The 21,119-nt window shown below is 40.4% G+C and overlaps 1 protein-coding gene across 5 annotated transcripts in view; it reads left to right on the forward strand.

The window, feature by feature from the left end:
* Positions 1 to 21,119, forward strand: part of ANO4 (anoctamin 4) — a 416,845-nt gene that overhangs the window by 355,601 nt on the left and 40,125 nt on the right. For all 5 annotated transcript variants that reach the window (XM_045062224.1, XM_023257365.2, XM_023257364.2 and 2 more), the window contains 8 exons: positions 2,502 to 2,584; positions 5,418 to 5,558; positions 8,348 to 8,512; positions 14,551 to 14,587; positions 17,031 to 17,142; positions 18,118 to 18,175; positions 18,314 to 18,411; positions 20,706 to 20,848. In XM_045062224.1, coding sequence (XP_044918159.1) covers positions 2,502 to 2,584; positions 5,418 to 5,558; positions 8,348 to 8,512; positions 14,551 to 14,587; positions 17,031 to 17,142; positions 18,118 to 18,175; positions 18,314 to 18,411; positions 20,706 to 20,848 — 837 coding nt within the window. The remainder of the gene's footprint in view (positions 1 to 2,501; positions 2,585 to 5,417; positions 5,559 to 8,347; positions 8,513 to 14,550; positions 14,588 to 17,030; positions 17,143 to 18,117; positions 18,176 to 18,313; positions 18,412 to 20,705; positions 20,849 to 21,119) is intronic.

The raw sequence follows: 21,119 nt of genomic DNA on the forward strand, positions 1-21,119 counted from the left end.
TTCTGGTGGTTTTCTGGGTTATTTAGGCAGGTGTAGGTGGAATCTATGTGATCAGCAAGACGCGCGGTGAACCCAGAGTCCTCCTATGCCGCCATCTTCCAAGGATCCTCCAAGAAATAATACTTCTTAATCAAACATATAGTACTGAGTGCTATAGTAGTATAAGACGAAAGAGATATATTAACAACAAGCCAGCTTCACTTTTTTTTTTTTCAACGTTTATTCATTTTTGGGACAGAGAGAGACAGAGCATGAATGGGGGAGGGGCAGAGAGAGAGGGAGGGATACACAGAATCGGAAACAGGCTCCAGGCTCTGAGCCATCAGCCCAGAGCCTGATGCGGGGCTCGAACCCACAGACCGTGAGATCGTGACCTGGCTGAAGTCGGACGCTTAACCAACTGCGCCACCCAGGCGCCCCAACAAGCCAGCTTCAAAGGAGACAAAGAGGAAAATGTGAACTCTGATGTAATGCAGCATATAACTGGACAGAATCATAGTACACTGGGCTCCCAGGGCTGTGGGTATTTAGACAAAGCGATTTAAATCATGGAATAGTAAGGATATGGGATTTAAAAAAAGAGGGGGAGGTTATGAAATTGAAGCTTTTCCTTGAAGGAGACAACCTAATATTCAATTATAACGTAGTTCATGGTAAGAAGTTCTTCCTCAGATGCAGAAGCAGATTCTTCCCCAGATTCATTTTCACACAAAAACACAAAAGATTGGCAATTGTGCAAGCAACCAACTTCTTCTAATCCTCCCAAGTTCTAGAATGGAAGGGAGGAGAGGATTATTAGCCACAAAAGGGAATTCCTTGTTAGAGTTTCTCTCTCCTCCATGCAGAGTTCAGCACATACTGGGGGGAAGAAAGGTGGTGGAATATTTCTGACAGCCACTGGTTCGTCTTAGAAGTCAGTTCCTCTAGGTGAGAACCACAGATGCGTTGGTGGGTTTTGGTGAGAGTAGCAACAGCCAGGAAGACAGATTGGATATGTATCCTGTGGCCTTAGGCTTTTCAGAATGGTACCCCATCAAGCCTCTCTGAGGCCACAGAATACAGTCCTGACTTTTAACGAATAATAACCACATATTCAAGGACTGGCTGCTTTTTCTCTTCAAGACCAGGGGACACTCTGGAGACAAAAAAAGAGATAAAGTCTTTAGCCCCTGCCATTTGCTTGAGAGTCCAGAGGACCTAATAAAAGAATTGTCCCAGGGACCCCATGCAAAGACAAGATAATTTGGTAAGGCAGAACAAGTGTAGAAAAAATAGTTAACATAACAGGCCTGCTTTAGAAAATCCTGCTCACCGGCTTGGCTCTTGGCCCTTGCCTCTGTAATTCTTAAGTACACAGCAAGACGAGAGAGAGAGAGAGAGAGAGAGAGAGAGAGAGAGAGAGAGATCTACCAATTCTGTGTCCTGGGTGTCTCTGTAATATCCTTAGTTGCATTCATCCTCAAAGTTTGAGTGTGTGTGTGTGTGTGTGTGTGTGTGTGTCCTATCATTTAGCTTATGACTTACAAGGCAGCAAGATTATGTCTTGATTATTTTTCTTTCCTCTATGTCATTGTATAATGCTCAATAATTGATTTTGGCAGATAATTTTTAACTGAATTGAGTAGAAAGTTACTTTGGTTGAATGAGGATAACCTCCAGATTTCCCTGGGTGGAAAGGCCAGCTACCCCACACCTCGTTGAAAAAGGTTCTTAGAATTTGCACACTTTTTCCTTTAATGTGACAACCAAGAAATAGTTTGGAGAAAAAGGGTAAAAGAGCTTCTTTCAGTAAAACAGCAAAATACATTTTACATAGCTATTGTGGTGAGGACGATTTGGCAGACAAGAAATCACTGCCAGTCAAATCCATGTGAACTGCTAAGTTTTATTTTTGCCTTTATGCCCCTACCTGCTCCTCACTTTTAAAAATAAATACTCTTGGGGCGCCTGGGTGGCGCAGTCGGTTAAGCATCCGACTTCAGCCAGGTCACGATCTCGCGGTCCATGAGTTCGAGCCCCGCGTCGGGCTCTGGGCTGATGGCTCAGAGCCTGGAGCCTGTTTCTGATTCTGTGTCTCCCTCTCTCTCTGCCCGTCCCCCGTTCATGCTCTGTCTCTCTCTGTCCCAAAAATAAATAAACGTTAAAAAAAATTTTTTTTTAAATAAAAATAAATACTCTTATCAATAAGAGAGATGCTGGTAACCTAGTTTTCTGTATTCTTGTATACCAGGAGCTTTGTCATTCTAATAAGTCTGTTCTGCCTCAACTTGGAAATCAGCTTAATATAATTCTAAATGAAATAGCTAATTTTTCATTATGTTTGACACAAACTTAGTAATTCTCAGAAGTGGTCCTTGTTAAATGGGGGTTAGCTAGAAATTCTGATATTCAAGGATGCTTACACAAACAACTGTCATTCTCTGCAATGACTTCATTATTCAGTGACAGTTAACAGCATTGTTTTATTCAAAAACGTCTTTGTCTTTCTCTGCTTGTTCCAGCAACAGTTTTCCTGGAGTTTTGGAAAAGGAGGCGAGCAGTAATTGCTTATGACTGGGATTTGATAGACTGGGAAGAAGAGGAGGTTTGTATTATTTACCTCAGAATTTTTCAAAAAGCCAATCAACAAACACACAGTCCCCCTGAGTATATCACTCTATGCTGACAGAAGTCAGGTTTCTTCACAAAGCATTTCAATACCTGTCTTTGCAAAAAACTTCAGGTAGTATAAAAACTAGCAGAATTTAAAAGAAAAAAAAGACACGGTGCCTGGATGCCTCAGTTGGTTAACCATCTGACTTAGTTTTGGCTCAGGTCATGATCTCACAGTTTGTGAGTTCAAGCCTTGCATTGGGCTCCAAGCGGACAGCATGGAGCCTGCTTGGGATTCTTTCTCTCTTCCTCTCTCTCTCTCTCTCTCTGCCCCTCCCCCCTCACTTTCAAAATAAATAAATAAACTTAAAGAAAGGAAGGAAGGAAGGAAGGAAGAAAGAAAGAAAGAAAGAAAGAAAGAAAGAAAGAAAGAAAGAAAGAAAGAAAGAAAGAAAGAAAGAAAGAAAGAAAGAAAGAAAGAAAGAAAGAAAACATTTTGATTGCAAAGCATCACTTGTAGATAGAGACATCAGAATAATTACTAGTAAGATTTGTTTAGTTTTCTTAAACAGTATCCATTTTCTTTACTTCAGCAGAGAGTATTAGTTTTACAACTCTAGGTACATGGAAGCAACCCTCATAAGAGAACTCCAAGGAAATGTTTCTTTGAGCTCTCCAGAGCCCTGCACAGTGCCCAGAGCTGCACAGACTCAGAAGTATTACCTCAAGTCGGTGAACACTGAGCAGAAACCACTCCTCAAGAGGTCTCATGGGTAGAAGTGGCTAAATGCCTCTTATTCTAGCCTGTCATGCTCAGATAGCTGTGCAGAAAATCCCCAGCTTGCTACATGACTTCTTCATGGATAACCCAGGGTAACCATTTGCTGGGGCTGCCATAACAAAGTACCACATACTGAGTGGCTTAAACAACAGATATTTAGGTGCTCACATTTCTGGAAGCTAGAAGTCTGAGATCAAAGCATTGGCAGAGTTGATTTCTTCTGAGGGCTCTGGGGGAAGGATCTGTTGCAAGCTCCTCTCCTTGGCTTGTAGATGGCCATATACTCCCTATGTCTTCACATAGTTCTCTCTCTGTGCATGTCTGTGTCTAAAATTTTTTTTTATAAAGAACCAGTCCTATTGGATTAGGGGGCCACTCTTCACTTGACCGTAATTACCTCCATAAGAACTCTGTCCAAATACAGTCACAATCGGAGGTATTGCAAGTTATGGCTTCAACAAATGAATTTGCAGGGGTTGGGAGCGGAGACACAATTTAGCCCATAAAACCCAGAGACACAGGTCTGGCTCAGTGATTGGCCTCAGCCTCTGGATAATTAATTCAGTGACTCTTAGATGACACAGCCTTATAAACTCAGAGTTGCCCAAAGAAGCAGAAGATTCTAGGTCTGTTCTGTTTATATCCTCAAGTGTAACTGCCTAAAATAAGTAAAAGAAGGCAGAACCTATTTATCATTGTATCTCCCCCTGTCCTTCCCCATTACCTGCCCCTGAGTGAAGGCCAGCCTTGGGCTTATTCTGCAGCAGGAGCAAGGCTGCCCTTCCTCCTACACAGGCAGGCTACTGCCAAACTCTGCCCAGTATCCATAACCACTCCTCTGTCAGCTCCTTCTTCACTTTCTGTCTCTCCCTCCATCGGAGTCTTGAGCATTTCTTTCTGGATTAACTCAATCTCTATTTTATCAGACTTGCCACTCATTTTCCCTCCTCTTGCAAGACATTCAAATAGAACAGGTACTTAATTAACTGGAACCACTTCAGGATACCCTCTTGCTGATTTCCGGTTTCTAATCCCATAATTGCTTTTTAGTCAGAAGCTTTTCACATTAGATGGGTCTCAACTAAATAAAACAAAGCCTCAGCTTGATTTCGAATTAGAGTTGCCTTGATTTTAGCTGGATTTGAAAGATGTTTACCTGCTATTCAATACCAATTAATACATTTAAAATCTACTGATTAAAAGTGAATGACTCTTATAGGAGCTTATTAAAAGATAGATTCACCATGTTTTGGGCTGCCTCAATTGAAAAAAATTTTTAGGTAATCTCTATACCCAATGTGGGGCTCAAACTTACAACACTGAGTTCAAGTTGCATGATCCACCAGCTGAGACAGCCAGGAGCCCCCCCCCCCAAATGTTTTTGTAATTGTAGGAGGAAACTAAAAATTATATTGCCATTATAACTCACAACATGGATTGTGGACACTTTGGTGTTAAGAAATTTTCTTTGTCCTGTGTCTGTCTCATTCCCTGGTAATAAAAGTAAAAGCTTAATAGTTATTTCATACTACTAGGGACAAAGAGAAGTGGTCCCTTTTCTCATTCTGTTTGTTTCTTCCAGCACAGCTTAATATGATAACAGAGGCACTTAACTATTAGTCTAAATTATACTGCCTTGGGGAACCTGGGTAGTTCAGTCAGTTAAGCTTCCAGCTCTTAATCTTGGCTCAGGTCCTGATCTCATGGTTCATGAGATTGAGCCCCCATGGAGCCTGCTTGGGATTCTCTCTCTTCCTCTCTCTCTGCCCCTCCCCTACTCACATGCACACTGTCTCTCTCATATAAACTTAAAAAAAAATAAAATAAATTACACTGCCTTGATGATAATAAGTCTAGATCACCATCCTTTAGATTTTCTTCAGGTGGCCAATTTCCAAACATTTAAACCTGGGTCTCTGAGCTCACCTCACTGATTGACTGATTAGTGTGGTAGCTGTTGATTCAGTTTTACAGTAGAATAAAAAAGTTTTTTATTGTGTGCATATCTCTCCATTGCATAAAAATATGTCTTTTTGTTCTTTAGGAAGAAATACGGCCCCAGTTTGAAGCCAAGTACTCCAAGAAAGAGCGGATGAATCCCATTTCGGGAAAGCCAGAACCCTATCAGGCATTTGCAGATAAATGCAGCCGACTTATCGTTTCTGCATCTGGGATATTTTTTATGGTTCGAAATTTTTCTACAAAACTCTTTGTTTCATAAAGTACAAACCTATAGCGTGGTAACAACAATCATCATAGCAGGCCTTTGCATAATTCCACAAAACATTTTTACACATTCTTGCTGTGTAATACAGTGACTCTGTGAGGTAGTTGGAGATGGTACTGCTGTCCCCAAGTCACAGATGGAGCAACTGAGACTCCAGATGGTGAAGGGCTTGTTCGGAGTCAGGCAGTAAATAACCCAGAGCTCCAGTTCTTTCTGCTCCCCTCCCTATTCCATGCCGAAAGGAAGTAAATTTGAGATAGGACCTGCAGCAGTGTTGGTCAGGCTTTTTGCTTGTCATTCCTGTGTAAGAAATACATTATCTGTCATGACCCAGTATATTCTGTGCCAGTAGATGTATAGAACTAGAGTAACTGAAACAATGCTCACCTTTGCAATATGCAGTGAACACTGATTTTTCGTTTGTTTTACTATGGTCTTTTTTTTAAATACCAGCTATAACCCCCTAAAATTGATTTCCAGATTCACTAATGGTTCTGTCAATTTGAAAAACACTAACTTGAACCTGCATTGTTGACTTTTCCTAAAAAGAAGTCATTCAGTAATCAGCTTCGACCCTGTTAATTACTGAACAAAACTTACTCATATTTTCCGAAATGTCATTTTAGAACAGTAAGGGGTTATTAGGATTCTCCTCTCCTCTTTTCAAATAGTAAGTGTGTAAATAAGTATCATAGATCATTATATCAGGAAGAACAAGATGACAGCAAATCTAGACACTTGACCCCCTTTTAGCCAGAAATAAACTGGGAAGATGAAAGGGTAGGCAGCATGCCCAGGAGTCTCTTGGCTCAGACCAAGATTCAGATCCATATCTTTCTACAGACACTGCTCTGTAAGCAGTTGTGCCTGCCTTGCCTTCCATAAGCAAAGTCATATTTACCGTCTTGGTTTTTTTAAGTTTCTTATAAGATCTATAGATGTAGAGTAAGGACTCAGACCTGACTTCTGACTGACTGAGTCCAACAAGCTCTCCATTCCACCACATTGCCACCCTTGTCTGAAAGTCAATGTAGATTTCACCTATGTTCCTCATCCATAGCTCGAGGATTAAGATGTGGGCAGTTGTTGTTGTATTTTGGCCAGTTGCAGCTACTAGGGTTCATGCCCAAGCTTTTAGAGCATGTCACCTATAGGAAGCCAAAATAAGTTTTAGTAAAACAGAGGAATGCTTTTATAAAGAAAGCAGTCTGTAACTCAGCAACGCCCACCCTGAGGCCCAGCTTAAAGTTTTAATACTAAGTAGGTTAAGGTCTTTAATATATTGAATCACCTAATGAAAGACAAAAAACCTTTTGGAATCTCAGATTCCCAGTAGATAGAAGACATGTCATATTCTTCTCAAATACAATGAAATCTTCAGAGAAAGATTCCTCATTTCAGTGTTTATAAATGATTAATAAAAGATTATGTACCTATCACGTAGTTGGTGTATTCAGCAGCAAATAGCTGAACACTTACTGTGCACCTGTAATTAAGTTAAGGTGCCATGGAAACCGTGGTATGCAAAACAGATGCCATACCTGCCCTAATGGAACTTACAGTGGTTCCCCCCCCACCCCTTTATCTGCAGTTTTGCTTTCCAGGGTTTTAGTTACCTACAGTCAACCCCAGGCCAGAAGCAGATAATCCTTTTCCTGACATATCTTCAGAAGGTCAATAGTAGCCTAACAGTATGTTATAATGCCTACATCATTCACCTCACTTCATCTCATCACACAGGCATTTTATCATCTCACATCATCACAAGAAGAGTACAATACAATAAGATATTTTGAGGGAGAGAAACATTTATATAGCCTTTATTACAGTATATTATTATTTTATCATTACTGTTGTTAATCTCTTACTGTGCCTAATTTGTGAATTAAACTTTCTCATAGGTATGTGTGTATAGGAAAAAACACAATATATACAGGATTCCATACTGTCTGAAGTATCAAGCATTCACTGGGGGTCTTGGAAATATCCCCCACAGACAAGGGGGGGTGGATAGTGTACTTTCTAAGTGGTGGAAACTGGCAATAATCAAACTGACAAACTATTAGAAATTATAAATAGGCTACTAAGAGTATAGGTACCATGTAACAATTACAAAAAAGTCTGGAGGGCATGAAAAGCTTTAGTTATGAAGTGGTTCTTGAGCTGAGGTGTGAATAATGAGTAGGTGTTAACTAGGTTGCTTATGTGTGTGCACATATGTGTGTTTGGCAGGGGAAGGGGGTGGGTCAGCATTTTAGGCAAAGGAAATGGTCTTGAACAATAAGGGTGCTTAGCCCATTTGAAACAATGAAAGAGGTTCTGGAGTCCCTAGACAGAAAGGAAAATGGCCTTCAACGAGGTGGAGAAAGTCTTGCAGGCCACCATACAGACTTTGCTTTTATTCTGAGAGTGAAAGAAACCAATAGATTTACATAGAAGAGTGACATCATAAGATTTCCATAGTAAATATGCTCAATCTGATATTCTGCTAATGTTACTCCACAGCTTACACAGTTAATCAGCTTTCAAGCACTATGATTTTTCTATTTGAATAACAAAGAAAATACAGGCAAGAGAAAGTAATAATCACAATAAAAAGCAAGCATTTTGTTGTGGTTGCTTGAGTCAGTATCACCATTGTTTTATATCCTTTTCTCATTTTCCAGGGGTGGGATTTTACAGTGGTGGGAACCCTTTTCCTGAGACATTCTACCGAGGTGCTCATGGGGTCTCTGTCTTCTTGCCAGATCTGCGTGGTGATCGCGGCCGTGTTCGGGATCGTCATTTACCGGGTGGTGACGGTCAGCACTTTTGCTGCCTTTAAGTGGGCATTAATCAGGAATAACTCTCAGGTTGCAACAACAGGGACTGCCGTGTGCATCAACTTCTGCATCATTATGCTGCTGAATGTGGTAAGTGAGCTGCACGGTAACTAGCCCAATGGTTAAAATATGTGGCCTGCAGTTTTCTGCTGCTGCTAAAAGGGACCCAGCTTCAGAGGGGCTAGCCTGTCACGTGGTGCTGATAGCTGGGCAGCAAACTGCCTGGCATGCGGAGGATTGAGAAGGATTGAGTCAAATCTAGGCTCCAGGATTTTTTAGTGTAAGATTAGGCAAGGCACTTGCTCTCTCTGAATCTTAGTTCCCTTCTTTACCCAATAAGCTAACACTGTGTATATACGCCTTGGGGAAACTTAAAGAAAGAAGATACTTTAAAGGCCCAGCTTAGAATCTGTAACATAGCTCAGAAGTGTTGGTTCCCATTTCCTTTTGATTCTGAATGATAGAAAAGTGGTCAGTTTCCAAAGCATTCCTTGGAATAGCCCTGCAAGGGAATGGCACATGTAACTTGTGTTAATTTCATGCTTTTTTCAGTTCTGTATTTCATCCCAGATATCTCCCTTAAACCCCAAATTTATACATCCAACTGTCTGCTCCACTATCCTCCCCAAACCCCCTCTCCTCCCTCCAGAATCAGCCCCTCCACAATCTCCCCCATGTAGCTGCTCAGGCTGAAAACCTTCAGCATTACCCTTGATTCCTCTGTTTTTCTCACTGCTTCCAGAATTTGATCGCTTTTCACACATTTCCAAGTCCCACCTTGGTCCAAGACTCCAATATCTCCCTCTTGGGCTATTGCAGTGCCTTCCTAACTGGTCTTCCCGGCTGCTAGGTCTGCTCCTTCAGTTAGACTCATCACAGCAGCTGGAGTGAGCTTCTTACCTGTAAGCCAGCTCCTGTCACTGCTCTGTTCACCGTGTCTGATGGCTTTCCTCTTGCTCAGAATAAAAGTTCACATCTTCATGTGGCCTCCAGGACTCTTCTTCTGGCCCCAGTGACATCCCTGACCTTGCCTTCTCCCTACTCACCCTGCTTCTCCTGTTCCATCTGTTCCCTGGATGTGCCAGGCATGCTCTCACCCTAGGCTTTTTATTCGCTCTTTTCTCTGCCTGGAATATTCTTCCCCATGGGGTCTGCATGACTTACTCCCTCACCTGCTTCAGGTATTTGTTACAATGTCACTCTTCTAATGTAAGGCTTCCATGGTCACTCAGTTTTAGAATTATAACTACTCCTGCTTCTGACAATTTCCTATCTCCTTACCTGCTCTGTTTTTCTCTGTGGTGCTTATCACCACCTAATATGCTTTTTAAAACTTATTTTATTATCTGTCTTCTCTATTAGAATGTAGGCCTATGAGGGCAGACACTTTTGTCTATTTTTTTTTACTGTTTTTATTTTCCAGTGCCTGGATCAGGGCCTGGCACATAGTAGGCTCTCAGTAAATTGTTGTTGTTATTTGCAGAATGAATAATATTATTTGTTGACATTGTTAGATTTGAAGTCAACCTATACATAAAAATCCTGACATTAGAGATTTGTGGCAGGGGATGAATAAGATAATGTATTTGGAGTGCCAAGCACAGTGTTAGTTAGGCATGGAGTAGCTGTTCAATTAATTATGGTGCCCTCACCCTTAATTATATTGCATCTTAAATCTGGGCCATAGTGCTGAAATGCTCTCATCATTAAAAAAGGGTTTTCCAAAGGCCAAGCAATTTAATACTGTTGCCAATATTGTTTAATCTGTTTGGATTGTCGTTTCTAGTTCTTTAAACAATTCTAAATTCTATAACCAATATACTCAGAGTGATCCCTAAGAGAATTCAACCCACCCAATATTGAAAAACTTCATTTATGATTCTTAAGTGAATTAGTAACCACTGAGCTAATAAAATGTAGGTGATTTAGTATTATTACTGCTACTAATATTACTATTATTATTGTTATTAATAACAGGAACTTGGAGATTGAGAGTAGATATGTGGTACCCCCTGGCACTCCCTCCTCTAGGACTTAGCTGGTCTCCAAGTTAATTGTGGAACATACACATTGTGAAGGGGAGTGATTCATAGTGAAATTAAACAAACAGCCAGGGCAGTGAAAGATTCTATGTCTAGGTAGTTTGCAATGACTTAAAGCTCTCTTTTCTCTAATGTCTTATTAAAATTTAATTTGTACATCTTAATAAATTCCTGTATACATGTAATGAGTCTATAAATACATGGTTGCTCATACATTTTGAGCAGATACCAATGTTGTCAGTGTAACATTTTGTTTAACTAGAAATCAGTTACCCTGCAATCTCTACTTCATGAGACACACCAAGAAAAGAGGAAGTAAACAAAAAATGAAGGAGGGAGCATAGGGGGTAGGAAAACTATATAGTTGTGGACATTGCAAAGCACCTACTATGTCCTGGGAGCTAGACTACTAGGCATTTATGTTTTATCTAACAAGCACATCAGAGTCACTGAAATGGATGATGTAGAGTCCACACACTAAAGGTAATATGTATTTTTATAATGCCTTTAAGGTATATTTTCATTTATCTTAGGTACATGTGAACACCTTTGATGTTCTGATTTCTCACCAACATCAAACTAGAAAAACAGAAGGTTACTAAGGCAAGAATTCTGACAAGAGCAGGAAATGACAAGCCATAGCAAGGGGAAGGAAGGAAAATTTTAAAAATATATATGTAAAAACTCTCAAAGCAGCAGCATCCAAGACCCTTTTGTGTAGGAAGCAGTTGCCTTACTCTCCTCAGCCATCTCTGATGACGTCCCCATCTGAGCACACACATTTACAGTCCTATCTTATTCCCTGAAGCCTTGCACATTCCGTTATGAAGGCAACCAAGTGTGTAATATAGTTTGGGAAGATTTTCATCAGAATATCAAAAAATAAATTAAAAAGTAAGTCCTTAAGAAGCAAATATCACTTAAAGGACAGATGATAGACTAATAACTATAATGTAGCTTTGACCAGTTCAGAATTCAACATCTACTGGCTTCTGAAATTATTCAACTTAAGATAGTTTCATGCACATTTTCATATGCATTTTTATGGCTACATAAGTTATTTTCAACTACTTAAAATTTTGGCCATACTTGTCTTGCAAAAAAGAAATCATCATTTAGTCATGAATCATTACTACTTTACATTAATTGAATATAAAAATCTTGAGAGCTAGATTGGCTTTTATCTTATGTTCATTACAGCCTCTAATTTTTAAATAATATTGTTATAGATCACATACCCTGTTTCTGACTTTATGCTAGAGTTCTCCAACCCTAACTGAAGAAGGAGATGTATAAGGGATGTCTATTTTCTAGGTTTTATGATATGTATTTACTTCTTACTAACTGTTTAAGTGGCAGTTATTAGTTTTCATTTTATTTCTTCTTGAAAAATAAATACTTGAAAGATAGAGTGAGTAGGATGGATTTTCTTGCTCCTTGTCATACTGTTTCACTCTCATTCTGTTTCTATTGTGACCAAAGAACATCTTAATATGGTTACAAACAAAAGATGCCAATTAGAATATATCCCAGGAGGAGACTAAAAGTTATTGCCATCCTTTTTACTCAGGCATACCAATATGAATCAGATGTTTCATTATACTCTAAACAGTGAAAACCACAATGTCTTGTTCCAAAAAGAAGTAAACCATAAAACATGGCTTGTATCAGAACATGCCCACCTACATTGATCAGGTGGACAAGATCAAATTAGAAGCACTCATAGTTTCTTTTGGAAATATACTTAACGTCAGAAAGCTTTCTGTCAGTTACAGATTTTAACTTTCCCAATTTGTGGCATCCAGTTTGAGAAGAGATTTTCTACTGCTTTTATCAGAACAAATCATCCATTATTTCTATCTCAACTGCCTAATGAGAAACCAGACCTTTTCCAGAAATCACTCATCTGAAGGTCTCTTGCTAGTCACCACACCCTCTGCTTATGTGCCCTTTCCAGCTGCATCCTGTTCAAAACCTCAGTGTCCATCCCCTTGCATCTGTGAACATTTTATAAATGTTTTATAAATGCTCATAGATGCCATGGATCCCTACTGTGTCCCCATGCACTTTGCCTTATTTTTCACAAGGTGAATATTAATCATATTTTGACTCCTGCATTGTTCTTTCTCTAAGTTCCTTTTTTTTTTTTTCAGTGTCCAAACCAAAATAATGTTGGCATGTCACCAGCTATCAAGACCTTTGAGACAGGAGTGCAAAGTGCAGCACTTGAACAAACATTAAAGATACAAATGATAAACTAGATAATCAGAAATTGTATTTTGAGGGGTACCTGGGTGGCTCGGTCAGTTAATCATCCAACTCTTCATTTTGGCTAAGGTCATGATCTTGCAGTTTATGAGATCAAGCCCTGCATCAGCCTCTGCGCTGACAGTGTGGAACCTGCTTGGGATATTCTCTCTCTCTGTCTCCGTCTCTGTCTCTCTCTCTCTCTCTCTCTCTCTCTCTCTGCCCCTCCCCTGCTCGCTCTTGCCCTCTCCTCCTCTCTCTTTCAAAATCAACAAATAAACTTTTTTTTTCAAGTTGTATTTTGAGAAAGGTTGTCTCACCAGTCAAATCTAATTTTCCTTGAAAATTACATAATTAACTTTAATGATAAAATGTGTTAACAGTAAAATATATTTTATTAAAAAACACCTGTCCTAATCTGTGGTTAACCAGTATTTTTAAGATAAAATTAAAATGTATGTCTACACCACAGGATTTCTTATGAAAAACTGTACCAATCTCTTTTAACACTGGATTCCAAGAGTCTGAAGTTTCTATACACAAAATTTGATACTATGGCCTATTAATTATCTTACTATAGCAAAGCATAGTCATTACTGAAAGTTTAGAATCATACAGTCAGTATTTTATCTATTTCTGTAGTTAGCCAAAATCCTGAATAAGGGAATTGAGAAGCTTGAAGGACCTTAAGATCAATGAGTCCTATAACCATTCTCAACCACATAAAATGAAAACAATGGTTTGAAGAAGAGATAAGGTAACATGCCCAAGCCCTACAGCTTGCTAGCTGGTAAAGTTATAATTCCAGCCAGGGGAATTTTAACCAGTGCATTTTCACCATTTCAGTCTAAATGGGATCTTAATTTTCATGTTGTTCAAATATATTTCACTAGTTTTCTGAAATTTCCATTTTATTATCTTTCATTTTAGAGAAGGCACTTTTTCTTTTTCTCAATTTATACCCTCTCTGGGGATGCAAACCTGGGTTTGCCCTGAACTGTACCCTGCACTTTTATAAATCATGTACACACACACACACACCACACCACACCACACCACACCACACACACCACACGCACACACTATCCCTTTCCTCTTAGGACCCTCTATTTACCAAACGGCTGGGTAAGTGAAGGATGCATCCAATCCACTAATGGAAGAGCAGAGTATAAGCTTAGGAGTTCCCAGTAAGGTTTCATCACTTTAGTATTTATTAATGCTCTAATCTAGAAAATACAGCAGTCCATAAACAGTGAGATTACAGAATTTTTTATATTTTTTAAGTTTATTTATTTTGAGAGAGAGAGAGAGAGAGCACACGCAGAGGAAGGGCAGAGAGACAGGGAGAGAGAGAGAATCCCAAGCAGACTCCATGCTATCAGCACAGAAACCGATGGGGGACTCAAACTCACAAGCCTTGAGATCATGACCCAAGCCAACACCAAGAGTCAGATGCTTAACCAACTGAGCCACCCAGGTGCCCTGAGATTATAGAATCTTACCATCAGAATCAGTTTTAGAGATCCTAAGGTCCAAGAATGTTGTGATTTGCCCGCCATCACATAGCAAGCTGCTCATCAGTGGCAGCTAGTCTTGTTGCCACAGAATTATTCACTCCAACATAAGAAGTGAAATTTTAAAAATAGTAAAATGGGACCTTGTGCATTTCTTTCTTGCCCAGAAAGGACACAGTGTTTGTTTACAGTGTTTTCATTGTTCAAGTAATGGGCGGTTAATGAAATTATTTTCACTCATGACTTGATTACCTATTTCCTTTATAATTACATATTTTGTAGCATCTAGGGTCTTTTTGTTAAATGTATGAAATTTGTTTTACAGCTCTATGAAAAAGTTGCACTTCTTCTGACGAATTTAGGTAAGTGAGACCCTTCTTATTTCATGGTACAGTACTGTGGTCTGGAAAGCATCCTTTCAAAGATTCATTTATGAAATACTGCTGAAAAGAAATATTCTTTTTATTTCAAATTGCATACAATAAGTTCTTTGCTTTCAATGGAACATTTTAAGTATGTCTAGCAATTGAGGGATCTTTTCTGTCTAAAGCTTTAAAGCTTGTCATAAATATTATCTATCATGAGGTAATGTAATTTTAGACAGGTTTTCTCTTAATGCACAAAAAATATAGCGTCACAAAAGTACATGTGAATAAAGTGCCCAGAATCATTTAGAAAATTGTTCACTTGCTATTGCGTACAGTTTTCATTTAAATAAAAATGTATCAAGTTTTTCATGGTATATATAAAACCACAGCAAGGTTAGCTGTTTTGGAGACTGGGAGCCTTCTACCAGGAATGTAGGTGACCACCCCCACTACTGATGTTTGTAGAAATAACACTCACCTGGACAAGTCACCTTTAAGAACATGTCTCAGATTCCATAAAGCATTAGAACAATCTGGAAGCCTACTATATACTGTGCATTTTCCATGTTTTCAAGGCATAGAAATTGTCCCAATTTTGTTAATGAAACATCAGTCATTTTACTGTATACAATTTCAGAAAATTACATGCTCCCACAGGTAACCTATTTTAGCACATTCCCATATATAGCTTGTCCAGAGGGGGGAAAAATCACAAAAGTGCTTTCATTTATAATAATCATAATACAAGATGCCATGTATCGAGCTTTTCTATGTACCAGGTACAGGGGTAGGCACGTGGCATATCTCCTTTAATGTCGTTGAAACCTCCATCCTTACTTCTCCTTCCCCAAAAAGATAGAAAGAGGTTCATATCCACAGAAGAGGTAACTGCATTGGCAGATTGTGTCCAATGGCACCTTGATCCAGGCTGGCAAAGATGCCGAGGTGATACAGTCCTGGTCCATCTGTGGTCGAGATACCTGGGAACCCACCCAGCTGGCAAACAACGTGGGACACCTTCCTAGGTTACCAGTAGTTCAGTAGCAGAAGTGAAACAAAGCCAAAACCCTTTTATTATCTTTTTAAAAAAAATTTTTAGTGTTTATTTATTTTTGAGAGAGAGACAGCATGAATGGGGGAGGGGCAGAGAGAGAGGGAGACACAGAATCCAAAGCAGGCTCCAAGCTCTGAGATGTCAGCACTGAGCCTGATGCAGGGCTTGAACTCATGAGCTGTGAGATCACTACCTGAGCCAAAGTCAGTCGCTTAACCAACTGAGCCACCCAGGCACCCTTATCTTTTTAATGTGATTTATTGTCAAATTGACTAACATACAGTGTGTAAAGTGTGCTCTTGGTTTTTGGGGTAGATTCCCATGGTTCATCACTTACATACAACACCCAGCGCTCATCCCAACAAGCGCCCTCCTCAATGCCCATCACTCACTTTCCCCTCTCCCCGACCCCCACATGAATCCTGTATTTTCTTCCCTCATCAGCAGTACAACCTTGTTAAATTATATTCTCCCCTCCCTTCTCAGATATGCTCCAGCAAGCATTTTGAATTATAATTAGTGGAAAAGAAACTGATAGGGTGAAATGGTAAAGAGCAATAGAAGCTCAGGGAATGTGGAAACAGAAAAAGTACTATTGTATTAAATACATTTTCCTTGACATTGTTTGGGATGAGGTTGAAGCTCCGAGGGAAGGATAGATGCATTTGACATGAGATGTCAAGTTGGAAGTTTGATTTATACTTTGATTCATATCAGTGTCCAAAGAGCATTTGCTTTATGGAAGTCAAAATATAAAGAGATGAGAACTGGCACATGACTGAGGTCAGGATATTATAAGATGCAGATGGTGATATACAGTAAAAGCTCTAAAAATGAGGTCGTCTCCTTTTTATTTGTCCACGGGAATGAAAAATGATGGATGAGGGTGACAGGCAAAGAAGTCAGATACTCAGCATTCTGGGAGGGGGGGGGGGTCTGACTCCCTCTTGCCCAACAGCACCTGACATTTCACCAGAATAGATATTGAGAACAAGGAATTATTAGGAGCTGGAAGAGAAACTGACCCCACACAGACCCTACCTCACAGGGGGAAACTAAGAGCAACGGAAAGACTCCTGCAGGGTGCCAGGCCTGGGAATGAGGCCCCTTAAGCCTGGCTGCCTCTACTCCAGGCTCTCTGGGCATCCTGTCACAGCAGAACAAACTGGATATTCCATCCCTTCAGACATGTCAGTAGCTGCTTTCCACCACAGCCTGGATGGGACTGGTCTGCAAGCTTAAGGCTCAATCCCCTGAGTGGTCCATTCCATCACATACCATCTACAGGCACTGTGGTCTCCTGCAGCTTCCTTAGAACACCTCTGCTGAGTTGAGAAGGGGTCAAATGCAGCCTCTCAAATTCTACTCCCCTTTTGTCCACAGAACAGCCTCGCACAGAGTCTGAGTGGGAGAACAGCTTCACCCTGAAAATGTTTCTTTTTCAGTTTGTCAATCTGAACAGCTCCACATTTTACATCGCATTCTTCCTTGGAAGGTAAGAACCTGATCTCTCCACGCTTTTGGAGGCCAGGACAGAGCGCTCAGAGGTCGCTGACCAGGGTGACAGAGAAGCACCTCCTTTAGAGTGATTTTTGCAAAGGCTAAAAAGAGAAGATCAGCCTCCTCCTTTCCCTTCCTATTCTCCTCGTGGGGAATGGTCGCTCCACTCAAGTGTTACCTGTGCACCTTTTCTCAGTGTAAGGTACACAGAGGAGAAGCATTTGCACAAGTGAAGGATGAATTTAAAACTTGTGGGCTCCATCCACACCTGAATCAGGACCCTGGGTCTCACACCAATGCAAGCAGGTGGTATAATGGGGACAGTGATCTGCAGTGTATCCTGGATGCCGGCCTTCACAGAAGAGGGAAAGGCATCCAGACAGGAAAGGGGCTGACGTAGGACTCCAGAGGAGAGTAGGCAACTTCCGAATCCAGCAGTTATGAGGATTTGGAAAGGCTCCTGTGTGGAGAAGTCCTGTCCTATGGATTCCATTGCTCCAGGAAGTGTTTCCCAGGAGATGAGAACCAGAGGAGGGTGGAGCGTTGGGTTTTGCTGGGATGGACGCAGCAGCCTCTCCTCGGTTTCGAGCTACTTCAGCATGCAATTCTAGTCAAATAGTGAAGCTGGTTATTTTTTTAAATTAAACGTTCATTCAAAAAGATCAGGATGTGTTTCAATCCAACATGCTGTTATACAGGCCAGAGCACTTGATACTTAGCAGAAAATGTTCAAAGTCACAGCAAGCAACAAGAGCTGGCCTCTGTGGTTAGCAGCCAGGCAGTCCAGAAGGGATATATCCCCCGGAGAATTCCAGAAGCTGCAGTTTTGACAGCTCTGCAGAGTTTCCTAATTCTCTCAGACCTGATTGTACCCGTAATTTTCACTGGAGGATAGGCTACCCTGAACATAATAGTCACCGAAAGCTTAGATCTACAGGATGCTAATGGTCTGTTTTTCTGTGTGTTAAAGATTTACAGGACACCCAGGTGCCTACTTGAGGCTGATAAACAGATGGAGACTAGAAGAGGTCTGTATTCTTCCCAATCTCCTTGTTTGCTACAGACTTCTATTAAACAGCCTAGGGCCACTTTGTGCAGATTAGAAACCAGACACTCTTTCTTCCTCTCCATTGATTCTGGAATTTCTGTGTTTGCTTACCTCGCAGTGCCACCCTAGTGGATGCCTTATTGATCTCTGTATGCAAATGGGTATTATAATGGTGCTAAAGCAGACCTGGAATAATTTCATGGAACTTGGCTACCCGTAAGTACCTTAGACATGTGTAGTAGAGATGCAGCATTGCTCATTATTGGCTTTTCTAGGTGTGGCAAGTAAGATAAGCAATGCAGACTCAGCAGTTACGCCAGGGCGTGTACCTGGAGCTAAACGTTCATGCTCAGTTATTCAAAGACGGTCATGAAAGTAATAAACATTAGCTCTTTAGGAAGGTTTAGCATAAGAAGTATGAATGATAGTGAATATCCTTTTAAAAAGTCTCTGTGGGGCCCTAAATATTGAACACTTGCTTGGAAGTTTCTTTAAATGATGCCTCTGACCCTCATACCATAGCACTGCAAGGCTGTCACTAGTTAGGACACATTAACTAGAGCTCTGCTCTCCCACGCCCATGATAAATCGGAATTAATTTTTTGTAACTATCTTAAATTCAAACTCTACAGAAAAGGAACTTATGGGAAAAAAAAAGTTTAGAGATGCAGAAAAGAAACTGGAGTATTTCTAAGTCAACATATCCTAACCAGCAAAAATATGTTCACCTGGTGATAAGAGTTTATGTTGATGACAATAGGCAAAAAACATGCATCACTTTTATAAGGATAACTGAATTCTGCTGTGTTTGCTCAGCTCTGGTCAGTTAAGTTTTAAAGGAACATAAATCAGCAACTTCTCTTTCTGCTTTTTTTTTTTTTATGTTTATTTTTGAGAGAGAAAGAAAGAGTGCAAGCAGGGGAGGGGCAGAGAGAGGGGACAGAGAATCTGAAGCAGGCTCAGAGCTATTGTCAGCACAGAGTCCGACATGGGGCTCAAACCCACAATCTGTGAGATCGTGACCTGATCCAAAATCAAGAGTTGTACAGTTAACTGACTGAGCCACCAGGAGCCCCTCTCTTTCTGCTTTAATTCCTTCCACACCTACTGGTTGGTGTCTCCATAGAGACACCATGGCAGCTTGGTGTCTCCATAGAGAACTCCAGGTTTCAGGGAGGACCATTCAACCAGAACAATTAGCTAGAACTTGGATCGCTTTGAAAAAGTCCCCTCTTAGCTCTTTGTCGGAGCCAATGCCAGTAGTTTTCGATTCTTAGAATTCTTTTTAAAAAACATATTCCAAGTGCTTGATGTTTTCTATAAAACTTTTTTAAATGCATAAAGTTTAAAAATTAACAGCATTGTATGCTTCTTTAAAGCATAAACCATAATTTATGAAAATGTCAGAGACATCAAGGGAACTATATATTTTTTTAATTTTTTAACGTTTGTTTTTGAGAGACAGAAAACAAGCAGGGGAGGGGCAGAGAGAGAGGGAGACACAGAATCTGAAGCAGGCTCTAGGCTCTGAGCTGTCAGCACAGAGCCTGATGCAGGGCTCAAACCCACATACTGTGAGATCATGACCTGAGCTGAAGTCAGTTATTTAACCAACCGAGCCACCTAGGTGCCCCCAAGGGAACTATATTTTATCTTCTAGTATTATGGACATAGAGCAAAATTGTGAAATAGGTCATTTGTCTTCGATACCCCCTCTCATTTTTTCCTTTATTTCACCTTTTGTTTCTGGTTGGGTTTGTTTGTTTGTTTGTTGGGTTGGTTGGTTGGTTTTGTTTTTGGGGGGTTTTTTGAGCATTTCTACTCTTGGATACCCTTCAATTTTTCCTTGTCCCCTACGGCACACAGACCTGACCCCCCACCCATTTCCTTAACCCCATTCCATATCATAAGATGCACTCCTGAACATTTCTAAGGATTAATGTGCTAACCTCACCAGTATAGGATGCATTTTACTGGGAATCAGAGCCCCTGTCTCAAGATCAAGCTAAAAGCAGGCAAGTCCAACTGTGGAACTGCATGCAGACTTCAGTGTGCCAAAAACAGGAAGCATTTAGTGGGTTTGCAGATCTTCCAGGACCTCCCTCAGAATATGCAGATCAGCACCCACATGGTTAAGACTGCTCATGGGTCCTGAGTTAAGTCAGCTAAGCCAAACCTTCCTCTACTCCAAGGTCAGGGTATTGCCTTCGTGCCAGAGGATCAGTTTATAGATGCTCTCTGTCCTCTATCCAACCCTCCAAGGCAACACTAAACATGAAACAATTTCATGAATATTTAAAATAAGTTCATCAGACATTCTGTTCACTTGCAAGTACAAATGCATGAAGTATAGCCTCCATTGTTATTTTCTTCCTAATCCAAAGTTTTATGTCCTTGGCAGCCGATCCTAAAAAGTTTTAAATGATGGTTCCATATTTGAATTCTGTCTTATTACTTATGTCTTACGAACAGCCATATATTTTTTTAAAGGAACTTATCTTGTCGTGCAGGTTAATTCAGAATTGGTGGACCAGAAGGAAAGTACGACAGGAACGTGGACCTGAAAGAAAAATAAGTTTCCCACAGTGGGAAAAGGACTACAACCTTCAGCCCATGAACGCCTATGGACTCTTCGATGAATACTTAGAAATGAGTATGGAAATACCCTATTTTATCCTATTAACTCTAAATTCAGATTCTAGATCTCAAGCTATAATTCAGCTAGACATGCACCCATTATCACTGAGGCCAGAAGCATGTGGGGATTCTTAAGTTAAGTGCTTCAGAGGAGAGAGTTTCTTGCTTTAAGAAGTTCAATCCTTAGAGATGGTGCCAAAAGCCTGGTCGCTTCAAACTCCTCATGATATTGCGTCCTGTCCCTTATAATCAATCACCAGAAAACAGGAATGGGTTGGAAAATTTGG

Source organism: Felis catus, chromosome B4 (assembly GCF_018350175.1).
Source record: "Felis catus isolate Fca126 chromosome B4, F.catus_Fca126_mat1.0, whole genome shotgun sequence".
In the NCBI taxonomy this organism is placed as follows: domain Eukaryota; kingdom Metazoa; phylum Chordata; class Mammalia; order Carnivora; family Felidae; genus Felis; species Felis catus.